General features: G+C 41.2%; 1 protein-coding gene across 3 annotated transcripts in view; it reads right to left on the reverse strand.

Moving 5' to 3' along the window:
- The window catches only part of tepsin (TEPSIN adaptor related protein complex 4 accessory protein), a 39,447-nt gene that overhangs the window by 15,392 nt on the left and 11,329 nt on the right, over positions 1-12,726 (reverse strand). For all 3 annotated transcript variants that reach the window (XM_072483458.1, XM_072483459.1, XM_072483461.1), the window contains 4 exons: positions 11,322-11,389; positions 11,030-11,114; positions 2,491-2,562; positions 252-452 (listed from right to left, as the gene is read on the reverse strand). In XM_072483458.1, coding sequence (XP_072339559.1) covers positions 252-452; positions 2,491-2,562; positions 11,030-11,114; positions 11,322-11,389 — 426 coding nt within the window. The remainder of the gene's footprint in view (positions 1-251; positions 453-2,490; positions 2,563-11,029; positions 11,115-11,321; positions 11,390-12,726) is intronic.

Below are 12,726 nucleotides of genomic sequence, written 5' to 3' on the forward strand. Positions count from 1 at the left end.
GTGTACAATGTTCTAACGTTTTCCAAAGTACTTTGTATTCGCTTTTCAACTTTATTTCAAGACAAGCCTTAGTTTAATCAAAGGCAGAGAAAAAAAAATTATTCTACTTTATTTTTAGGTTAATGAAATTCTAGTTAGCATGGGAGAATGAGAAACTGAGAGGGGATTACCACACAGCCCTTTAACATTTGTCCAGAGGTGTGCATTGTTCAAATGAATTAACCCATTCTAACTCGGGAAGACGAACTTACCTTTTGTACTGTGTTTAGCAACAGGACTTTTAGAAACTGGTTTCAGCTCTTTTCCTTCAGAGACGGTTGACAATACTGGCTGGTAGCCCTCAGTATGATAATGGTTTCCACGATTTCTGGGGCAATCTTGAGGAAGTACAGCATTCACCATAACTTCTGCTGCTTTCTGTATCTTATTAAGAATTGCATCACTGGCAGAACCTGATAATAATATAAACATTAATTTTAACTGCTATGATTCAGCAGCCAGACTTGGTAGCAACACATGGTACAGGCTGAGACAAGCACAGTGCCAATAAATCGGGGGGGGGGGGGGGGGGGAAAGCACATTTTTACTGTACTGTATTCTAATCTGTATTCCACTGGTATTGCTAGTCTTGTTTAATGCAAATCTAGTTACATAAAACAACTTTTTAGTCTGTCGCCAATTTATGCATAGGGAAGCATTTATTTCTGTAGTCTATGCATTCCTGGGGCTAGTACATCAGAGACACGTTATTTAATTAAAAGAATGTACGGTTGAGGACACTGTTCAGACTAGTGTAAAAATAAAAGATACGTTATTTGTGGAACTTCAATAAACAAACCATCCTGCAGTATTTGGTACCATTCCAATGGAAAGCCACAACTAACATTAAATGGTTTGTTTTTCCCAATTTATATTGCAGATAGAAGACCTTCCTCCTCTAGCTGCATGCACACTCTAGTTTTAACCCAAGTTTTTTGCTAATTTATTAAGTGTTCATCTGGCTAATATGACTAAATAAAACACCTATTTGTCCAGCACATTTCAAGGTCAACCATAATGAGGCCACAGTCAATTCTGATAAGCTCCTTTTCACATCTGATTTCATAGCCAGTGTGGCTGAATAACACTGAAAAGGTGCAAGGAGATGATTATTGTGCCAATCACATAGCTATCAAGTGGTTCCTCCCACGCTCAAGGTGCCTGGGCTGGTTAAAAGAAAAACACCCGACATTGCTTATAAATGAAATGTAGTTAAATTGTCGATTCTGGTGATAGATTAACTAGTAGCACAAATAAATCCCTTTATTGGAGAGATTACTAATAACAAAAACGGCATATAAATAAAATTTAGTTAACCACTTGTGGCTTTCTAGATCTAATCATCCAGGCCAAATTCTAGCTAACCCCATTTTAAACAATACAAGGGCAATAGAAATGCCGCAACAGATCAGACTTAGACTATTGGACTAATAAGACATTTTGATCACTATTCAGGAACACCAATATTGTCCATCAGTATTTGGCGTTAAATAGGTGTTTCACCATGAAAAAAGGCAATTTCCTTCTTCTCCCTTGTAGGTAAGCACTTGAAATGCAGCCAATCGTTTTAGGTAGCATGATGTAAGAGATGGCTTCAGGATTCAAACTTGGAAGTTGTTTAGGAAATGCTGGCGCTGCTACTTATGATAAGTTACATGAAATCGGTTTAATTTGAATTGAAATGGCAAACAGAGGAAAATAAACAGGGAAGGTTCTCATCTCCGCTGCCTGGATGTAATGAAAAGTTGAACAAATTGCACAAAGGGCAGGCGATTGTGCAGCCAAAGCGCTGCTGAGTCAAAGAGAAAAACGTACTTCACAGAACAAGTCACTGAAAACAAAAGTGAAAATCCCTGTAAATATTTTGCAGGCGATAAGAACAGCTGTATGGCAAGTGATTATAATTTTCTGAAAATAAACCTCAAAACAGATAGACGTAGACTGAGTAAAATATCCAAACAAGAATAATCAAGTAGATATATTAATAGGGCAGCACGGTGGCACAGTGGGTAGCACTGCTGCCTCACTGCGCCGAGGTCCCAGTTTCGATCCCGGCTCTGGGTCACTGTCTGTGTGGAGTTTGCACAATCTCCCCGTGTTTGCGTGGGTTTCGCCCCCACAAACCAAAGATGTGCAGGGTAGGTGGATTGGCCATGCAAAAATTGCCCCTTAATTGGAAGAAAAATGAATTGGATACTCTAAATTTTTTTTTTTTAAAGTAGATATATACATGCAGCAGCACAATCAATTATGTCTTAATAAATGAAGGCTGAAATAGCCAGGTTTGGCCTCAGTCTAATTATCATCTAATAATGTCTGGAAAATCAAGATATTGAATCTTTGCCAGGTTTTCCTAGACAAAAGAATATACAATTCATGACTGAATCGCTGACTGCATTGCTTTAGGCAAGACTGGAGTAGTCTGTAGCAGAGATCTGTTTCTGCATTTACCTGAAGATGTTTTCCCTGCGGTGTGCCCAAAGCCTTGCATTGTAGAGCCAGATGAAGGACTTGAACCCATTCCTGTAGAAAAACAACAAATGTTTGCATTGCATTAGGCATTCGTCTTATACATGTCTACTCAGTTGGAGTACTGAGTTGACATTTGATCTTAAAGCATCTTAAGCTTAGATAAGGTCTAATTCGTGAGTTTTTTATTTGCAATGCATCAGTGGTGAGCAAAACAATTCCTTCATCTAATCAATATTATGAATTAAACACTACTGTATACTTGGAAGATAAAGAATCCCTGGAAAATTATCTTTAAAAAAAGTTAGACAATTTACATAAGACCATAAGATATAGGAGAATCAGACCATTCGGCCCATCGAGTCTGCTCCGCCATTCGATCATCGTTGATATGTTTCTCGTCCCCATTCTCCTGCCTTCTCCTCGTAACCCTTGATCCCCGTATTAACCAAGAAGCTATCTATCTCTGTCTTAAAGACACTCAGTGACTTGGCCTCCACAGCCTTCTGTGGCAATGTGTTCCAGAGATTCACCACCCTCTGGCTGAAGACATTCCTCCTCATCTCAGATTTAAAGGATCGTCCCTTCAGTCTGAGGCTGTGCCCTTCGTTTCTCATTTCTCCTACTAGTAGAACATCTTCTCCATGTCCACTCTATCTAGGCCTCTCAGTATTCTGTGAATTTCAATGAGATTCCCCTCATCCTTCTAAATGCCATCAAGTACAGACCCAGAGTCTTCAAATGTTCCTCAAATGTCCTTCATTCCTGGGATCATTCTTATGAACCTCCTCTGGATTTCCTCCAAGGCCAGCATATCATTTCTTAGATACGGGGCCCAAAACTGCTCACAATATTCCAAATGGGATCTGACCAGAGCCTTATATGACCTCAGCAGTGCAACCCTGCTCTTGCATTCTAGCCCTCTCAAAATAAATGCTAACATTGCATTTGCCTTCCCAACTGCCAACTGAACCTGCATGTTAACCTTCAGAGAATCCTGAACAAGGACTCCTAAGTGTGCTTCAGATTTCTGAAGCCTTTCCAGATTTAGAAAATAGTCTATGCCTCTATTCTTCCTACCAAAGTGCACAACCTCACACTTTTTCACATTGTATTCAATCTGGCACTTCTTTGCACTTCTCACTCTCCTAGCCTGTCCAAGTCCTTCGGCAGCTTCCCCCTTCCTCAAAACTATCTGACCCTCTACATCTTTGTATCATCTGCAAACTTAGCAACAATGCACTCAGTTACCTCTTCCAGATCGTTAATGTATATCATGAATAATTGTGGTCCAAACACTGACCCATGTGGAACACAGCCAGCTGCCATCCTGAAAAAGACCCCTTTATCCCCTGGCCTGCTGCCAGTCAGCCGACCCTCAACCCATGCCAGTAGCTTGACCCTAACAATTTCAGTTTCCAACTTAATTACTGGATGCTATTCCATCTGTAATACCAACATTCAAGAGCAATCCACTGAGCAATCAGCAATAAGAAACACAAGGAATAGTCATTAACCTTTACACATTATTATATTTCACATATTAAACATCAGAGAAATATTTAAAATTAATCCCAAATTAATTTTAGATTGGCTTATAGAACATTAAAATCCACCATTTCCCAATGTCTTCATCACTGAGAAAACGAAGTGAATGTTTAAAATTAGGTGAATCATCAATTAGCAGAGCGCACAATTTCAACAAGGTTCAAAAGAACAATAAAGAAGGCAATATAAATAAAGAAGTAGCATTGAGAAGGCATCAACATTGGCTTTTGAAAGTCTGCAGAGGTAGGAAAGACAGAGAGTGATAATGTCCCTAAAGGAGATAAGAAAAGACGAGGTAAAGAAAGAGTTACTATAATGTGTCTAATTTCAATAGAGTAAGAATGAAAGGAAGGGGGAAAGTATGCAGTAGTAATCTATTTATCTGCAGTAAGGCATTGCAGAAACCAGGCAGAGGTCACTCAGTAAGAGAATTAAGGTTTTTAATTGAAAAGCAAAATACTGTTACAAAATAATGCTGGACATCTGACATAAAAACAGAAAATTCTCTATTTTTCTTCACAGATGCTGCCAGACCTGCTCAGCATTTCCAGCATTGTCTGTTATTATGTATGTTTATTGACATTCGTTTTCCAGAAAGCTTGTCCTAAATAAATCTCACCTGTGGCAAGCCTTGTTACCTAAAAGGCTGGAATATTAGATAATGGCAAAGTAAGACAGAATTATGTTTCCAATCTTATTAACTTTCATTTTTTGTCTCCAAACCTTTGGTCTCAAATGTTGTGAAGGAAGTGACCCACTGAATGAAGAATTGAGGTGTTAATTACATTACTGAAGTAAAATTCAACTACATCATGAAACATTTGTATCATTGCCAAAAACCCAGTCAACATAAAAGATAGAAAGCACGGGAACTAAAAAAAACCTTGAATGCCTTACTGTTGGAAGAAAGCCAAACACGTGTAAGGACCTAGACAGTAAACAACATGACCCACAAGGATTCTAAAAATAGATTGATAGGACCTTTCTTTAAAAAATGTTTGTGTAGAATACAATGCAGCTAAGTTTTGGAAGAGGAACAAAGACAATTTCTTAAAAGGTCAACACAGACACAGAGGCAGAGGTCAGCCATGCTTAGGACACAAAGGGTTGAGTTCTGAGAAATGACCCTTAAAAAGTTGAGACAAAGACGCTTCATACTATGAAGATATTATACTGGATTGTAAGTATAATCTTCTTCAAATCAATAATTGTTTAAATATCCAAATTGTTTCTTACGGTAGATTTAAATATTGTATGTAATCTTAAATAGAACTGTCATGTTATAACTAGCTTTAATTACCATCTATTCCATTGCTATAATTTAATCTATAACTGATTCCTATAATAAATATTCATAAACAAGTATAAAAGAGTTGTAGTCTCATGCTTATTCTCATGACACTCTGGCTAAATTGACCTGAATCGCAACACACGTTAAATTAGATTTTATTTAAAATACTCAAGGTCCTTGATTGAGCCCAATAAGCTACATTCACCAGGTGTGTTTAACTTCAACACAAGTAACCTTTTATTATGTGCAGTATTATAATTAAATGGACAGAAAATGTAACTGACTATCTAATACCCTTTTCCCTACCCTTTCCTTCCCCCTCTTAACTACCCTCACTCTCTAAACAGACAAACAACAGAGGAGAAAGGATTGTGGACAGGAAAGAAAATATGAATAAAATAAAAAGATAAAGATCTTTGAAGCCACTGGGATCATTTTCAGTTAGTGGCTTTCCGAAGTTCAGCTTTTGTTTTGATATTACTTCCTTCTAGGTTTTAGATGGTGTTCTCTGCAAGCTTGGCTGCCTTTCTGTAGACTCAGGGTCATTCCAGGTTCACAGAAAAGTGTCAGGCACTCACTGCTTTCAGAACAACAGAGCTGTTCTTTCACTTCAGCAAGCAGGGGAGAGAGAGAGAGAGAAGAGAGAGAGAGAGAGAAAGGTCTAATGACTTTGCCAAGTTCTCTCAGAAAGCATAACGCAGGAACCAATCACTGACCATTGTCAGGCAGAAGGCTGTCCCTGGCCAACCCATCGGTTGCTGGTTAATCAATCGGACTTCCTCCAAAATTGGTTCCTAAGATCTAACCGGTTCCGAAGAGTCTGACCTCTTCTCTCCAAAAACAAAATCTGGAACACAGTGTCCCGGCAAGCATACTGTTTCAACTAGTCTTCTGCTTAAAGACACATCCCGAATATGGGTCCATGGACCAAAAACAATTAAATAAATGGACAAAGGGAATAAATGGGAAGGACTCTGAACACTCTCTCCTCACAATCCCACATATAGATAACAATAACTTAGAATTCTGGTTAGGATTCTAAATGCTGATATTGGTGAACTTAAAAGGAGCTTCTTCTGGAATATACCTGTATGTAGATTCTACCCAGAAATAACTTTACTGATTGAAAACTCCTAGGAGAGAGGACATTTCATTACAGGACTGAGTCTATAGCTGGTAAAGCTGACTAAGTTTCTTTACTACTCTGAAATTTCTCCAAGTTGAGGTTTTAAGCTAAAAATAAGTTTGACTAGGTAGGTTTACCTTGCTTGTGGGGGGAGGGAGGGGGGTATGGGTACACAGTAGAACTATTAACAATGTTACAGAAAAGTCAACTGGGTTTTGTAATATACAGCTCTGGTCAACATTTCTCCCAAGTTAGAACAATCTATTGAGAAGAAAAAGTCCTGACACAAAGTCCAGTCATCTTGTACCCACAGGCCGTATAATGCTTTCTCAAATTCTACCCTCAGATAGAGAATTTCATATGAAATACATGAGGCAGCCCTTTTTGTCTGAACAACGTTCAAAGGTTAGCAACAAAAGAACATACAGCTTCTCACCACATTGTCCCTCAATCCTGCACAGCCTGCTTTTACTTACTTCCCAAAATCCACAGAAAGGATTGTCTGGTGGACCCACCATTTCAGTCTGTTTCTGCCGCACTGAACCTATTTCTTCCTATCTCAAATCCCTTTTTTTTCTCTCCTTGTCCAGTCTCTTCCCACCTACATGCTACGTCAATTCTACAATACTAGTTTCAGAGCCCTAACTGTCTCCTCTTCACGATGGATATTCAAACTCTCTACACCTCCAACCCCCGCCACGATGGTCTGAGGGATCTCTGCTTCTTCGTTGCGCAGAGACCCAGTCTCCATCTAGCATCCTCTTACACCTGGCTGAACTTGTTCTCTCTTTGAACAATTTCTCCTTTAATTTATCTCATTTACTCCAAATAAAAGGTGTAGATATGGGTACCCACATGGGCCCTAATCATGCCAATTGTTTTGTGGGATATGTGAAGCATTCCTTGTTCCAGTCCTGCCAACTCTTTTTCTTGTATGTCAATGACTGTATTGATGCCGCTTCCTGCTCTAGCCTGGAACTGGGGGAAATTTATCAGTTTTGCTTCCAATTTCCACCTTTCTCCCAGCTCCACATGGTCCATCTCCGATAATTCCCTTCCTTGACTTCTCGGTCTTCATTTTTTGGGGATAGGCTGTCTACGAGTATTTATTATAAGCCCTCGACTCAACTACAATTTCTCACACCGTGCTTCCTCTAAGGACTTTGTGGGCTATGCGAAGCATTCTACTCTCCTAGTTTCTCCATCACATCTGTTCTGACAATGCTACCTTCCAAAACAGCATTTCCAGCATGCCTTCCTGTTTCTCAACTGGAGGATTCCCCGCCCCAGCTGTGGTTGACAGGGCCATCAATTGTGTCAGACCCATTACCCCCCCTTCCCCTCTCTTTCAGAATGATGATAGGCTTTCCCTTGTCCTCAGTTTTGACTCCCCAGCCTCCACATTCAAAGGGTTATCGCCATCTTGACCTCCAACTAGATGTCACCACCAAACACATCTTCCTCTCCCCTGTCAGCATATCAAAGGGTCTGTTCCCTCCATGACACCCTGTTCTCTATCAGCTCCAAAACATTGTCCTCTTCCCACACAATCGCAGAAGATATAGCATCTGCCCTTTTACCTACTCTCTTCTCAGTCCAAGGCCCCAAACACTCCTTCCAGCTTAAGTGGCACTTTATGTGCACCTCCTTCTATTTAGTCCACTATATTCAAAGCTCACAATGTGGTCTCCACCACACTGAGGAGACCAAACACAGACTGGGTGGCCACTTTCTGGAACACCTCCATTGAGTCCACAAATATGACCCCAACCTTTCAGTTGCTTGCTATTATTCACCACCATGCTCTTGTGCTCCTATTTTTGTCCTCGACAGTGAAGCCCAACGCAAGCTTGAGGAACAGCACCTCAAATTCAAATTAGACACTTTACTGCCTTCCAGACTCAACGTTGAGTTCAACAACTTTAACCGTGAACTCTATCCTGCATTTTGTTTTGTTTTTGCCAATGCCAGCCGACATCTTGTTTTCATGTTTTGCTTTCGTACAGATCTGTCCCCTACTTTGCCTTTAACACTTACTTTGGGCCTCTGCTTAGTTCCTGACAACCATTACCACAGCCTTTTGCCCCATGACATCTTTGGTATTTAATCTCTCCCAGCCTCTAATCTATCTCCAACTTTCCTTTTTGCTCCACCTTTTTCAGCAGTATAAAACCCAGCACATTTCTGTATATCTCATCAGTTCTGAAGAACTCAAAACATTTCTCTCTCCACATTATGCTGTCAGACCTGCTTGCTGAGTTTTTCTAGCTTTTTCTGTTTTATTTCTCACATGCAGCATCCGCAGTATTTTACTTTTAATCCATAGGTGGCCCCTGATTTGTCCATATAATTTCTTTGCAATAATTCCCTAACTTGAAAGATTTTATGTAAAAGTGGAATAACATTTCCTAGCTTTCAGATATTTGTTATGGTTAGTCAGTTTTTAAACACGCAACAAAACTAAACCACAACTGTGTTGGCGCAGATCCGAAATTATGAAATTCACATAAACAATTGCCAATTTTGAATTCAATGACTTGGACTATTTACTGAATCCCAATGCATTTATTTGTAGATGAAACTAATATGTTTTGTTCGGGGTGGGATTGTCAACAGCTTATGAAAATTGGATATATCAAAGATATGGGGCGCGATTCTCCGCTCCCGCGACTAAGTGCCCGCGCCGTCGTGAACGCCGTCGAGAAACTTGGGGGCGTGAGAAACTCGGGGGGGGCGTGTCGCGAAAGCAGCATCGTCAGCGCACGCCAGGCATTGGCGCCGCGTAAATGACGTGGCCGGCGCTGCGTAACTGGCGTCACCCGTGCATGCGTGGTTGCCGTCCTCCCCGAGGCCGCCCCGCAAGAAGATGTCGGATGGATCTTGCGGGGCACGGAGGAAAGGAGGTCCTCCTTCAGAGAGGCCAGCCCGCCGATCGGTGGGCACCGATCGCGGGCCAGACCCCATTTGAGCCCCCCCGCCACCCGGTGCAGGAACCCCCATCACCCCCCCAACAGGACGTCCCCCCAGCGTTCCCGCGCTGTTCCCGCCGGCAGCGACCAGGTGTGGACGGCGCCGGTGGGAACCCGTCGTATTGGGCAGGCCGCCCGGCCCATTTGGGCCGGAGAATAGCGGGGATAGTGGAGAATCGCTATTTTGGGTGTCTCGGGCGATTCACCGGACTGCGCCGCGCAGAGCTCGATAGTGCCGATCTCGCCACTTGGGTAAATCGCGGGAGGGCGTCGGACCGGCATCGCGTGAAAAAATGGCGCCCCAGGCGATTCTCCCAAACGGCGCGGCATCGGAGAATCGCGCTCATGGTTTGCCAAAAACAGGCTGTTATTGAACCAGAGTAAAACTAAGTCCGTGATTCCCCTCCCCCTGTGAGGGAATCCGCTGGCCAATGGTAACCTGCCTCCATTGCCAAAAACCCACCACCAGGGTATGTATATTTTGTATAGTTCACTTATTCTTCCATATTTAGATAGTTTGAAAGTTTGATGAACACAAAAAAACTAATATTAACCCTATCTACATGTTTCAGAAAAAGCGATAAGAATAGTTAAAGAAACTGAACTTTGAAGAATATACCAACAAAACATTTCTAAATGTACAGCGTTGAAGTTTAGTGAGTGAATTGAACTGGAAATGGTAATGATTTTGTATAAAGCAAAAATTTAATTATTGCCTGAAACTTTGCAAAATAGTTTCCTTTAAGGGATGATTATTATCAATTAAGAAGGAAAAGTAACTTTAATAAATGTTATGTTCGTACCACTTTACAACAACAGGCGGAATTTTCCCGAATACCAGCAAAGGCCAATAGCGGCTAGGAAAAGCGACGTTAAAGCCATGAGCACCAATGACAGCTTTCTCTACCGTATCGTCCCGAACTTAGTAAAAAAACAAATGGCAAGGGCCGGGTTCCGTAACGTCACGCTGAGTTTGAAGATCGGGCAGCCATTTTTAAATGTTGTCCCAGTGCAGTAGTGCTGAATATGACCCTCCCCATGCTGAGCGATGCCTTCACCCGAGCTCCTCTGGAGGTCTGCTCGTCAGGTGCACACCTTGAGAGACCAGTCGTGATTCACGCCAACATAAATGCACTTTCTTACGGGGGTGGATTCAGGTTTAGAGGCCTGATAGTGAGATGTTAATGAATGGAAATTATGGTCCCATCACATCATTGGCAGGGACAATCGCATCAAACTTTTACATCTTCACGAAACACGATTTGTCTCTCGCGTCAGATTTTCCACTCACATCGCCAAACCCGCCAGAAACAAAAGAGAGCAAAAATCCCAGCCCATGTGTATTTCAGTTTGTGGGGTGAATCTATGGAATGTTTTGGATGAAGACTTGAAAAAGTGTGCAGATTTTTAAAATGTATAAGGATCGAATTCTTAGTTTATGTGAAGTTAAGGAACAAGATGGTACTATTGTTTGCGTGTTTTATGGAGGTATTATTAGGATAATAGGAACACAAAAATGAGAAACCTATGTGCTTTGTAACTGGAAAATTATCAAGTACTACAAAATTTATGAACAGCAAACTTTACCTGTCGGTGGGTACGATCGGGAAGGAGACAAAGTACTCAAGGTTTTATAAGGCAAAGCGTCAGAGAACAACAAATTTGCTAAATCCTGCCAAAAGAAAGGGAGACATTAATCATTAGTTCCAGGGACTCCACAAACCCTTTGCTGTGCACCTCTCAAAGTATGCACATAAATTAGAATAATCAGCATCACACAGAACTGATATCATCCAAGTTGCAAACACTGATCATTTGAAAGGCTTTAAAATGACTGGCAAGCCACACTGGTTAATTCTAGCCATAAGAATGTAAATACCTCTGCAGTTGTTCTCACCCTCTGGTATAGGGCATTGCCATGAAGTAGATCTGGAGGCCCACTGAAAACTAGCAGGGAAAAATAAACAGTCCAATAAATAATCAGACATTACACAACAGAGAACAGTCAAGAGCATGAAATTATTTCATGAATGGGAAAAACCTTATAAATTAAAACACTGGTAAGTTATTGTTTTATTCATGAACTATTACATTCTATTACAATTTTCTTTTATGGTTCAACTCAAGACTACAATTTAAAAAAAACATAATAAGCTAGATATTTAAGAAAGGACTGATTTCAGATAATGAGAATACAGATAGATAAGGAAAAGGGATTTGCTGTGTCAAAGACATAAATTTGGAATATAATGCAGGTGGTGGGGGGTCCTGCCTATTGGCCAGAAAACCAGTGAGAACACTGCGTTGCTTCTCTCCGGGGGGCCTGATACTGTTAAGAGGTAATCAGGCACTTACCTGCCGATGCTGGGCCTCCCATGCTTATTGCATAGCAAGGCCCATAGCAAAGTGCAAATCTCGCTGCCGAGAGCTTCCGGTCAAGCAGAGACCAGCAGCTCACAGTACGTGTAATGCCACTGGAAGTGGTGGTCAGTGCCGGTATTGTCCTCAGGCCTACCGGAGGGAAGGCTGCCCTTCACCTTTCCGCTCGGAGCTCGATTGGAGGAAGACAGGAAGGCAAATGGCCTACGCCCACCCCACAGCCTCCGAAAGTGCCTCCGGGAATGGGCATTAAATATTACCTACTGTCACACTTTAAAAAATTCAACAGCCAGCATCTTTCTTTCCAATTTTCTATTTTTTGTTAAACTATCAATGTACTGGAGTTCCTTTTCATTGAGGTTATTATTCTTTCATTATCAAAACTAAATCATTTTTTTGCTCCTACATTATTTTGATTCTCAACTAAAAGTTAATTTTGCGTTGAAAAAATGTCATCCTAGTAAGATTTTGATTATCATTACTCTTGACATTTCGAGCGCAGGTTCAATTCCCGTACCGGCTGAGGTTATTCATGAAGGCTCCGGCTTCTCAACCCTGCCCCTCACGCCTGAGGTGTGGTGATCCTCAGGTTAAATCACAACAGGTCAGCTCTCTCCTTCACAGGGGAAAGCAGGCGATGGTCATCTGGGACTATGGTGACTTTACTTTAATCTGAAATAAATGGGTTAATACCTCCTCCGGAGTAGTGGAGAGGAGTATTTTGAGCAACTTGTTAAACAACCAGATACTATAGAACAACAATGGAATTTTGCAACCTAAATTTATCTTTTCCTTTTTCTGATCCATTACCTAAGAGTTAATCTTCGTGGTTGACATCCACCGATTTTAGCTTTTTCTGCTAGTCTATTTGTTTCTTCAGCTTATCTTTTGATAATTAATGTTTA

The sequence above is a fragment of the Scyliorhinus torazame genome, chromosome 18, assembly GCF_047496885.1.
Source record: "Scyliorhinus torazame isolate Kashiwa2021f chromosome 18, sScyTor2.1, whole genome shotgun sequence".
NCBI classification, from domain to species: domain Eukaryota; kingdom Metazoa; phylum Chordata; class Chondrichthyes; order Carcharhiniformes; family Scyliorhinidae; genus Scyliorhinus; species Scyliorhinus torazame.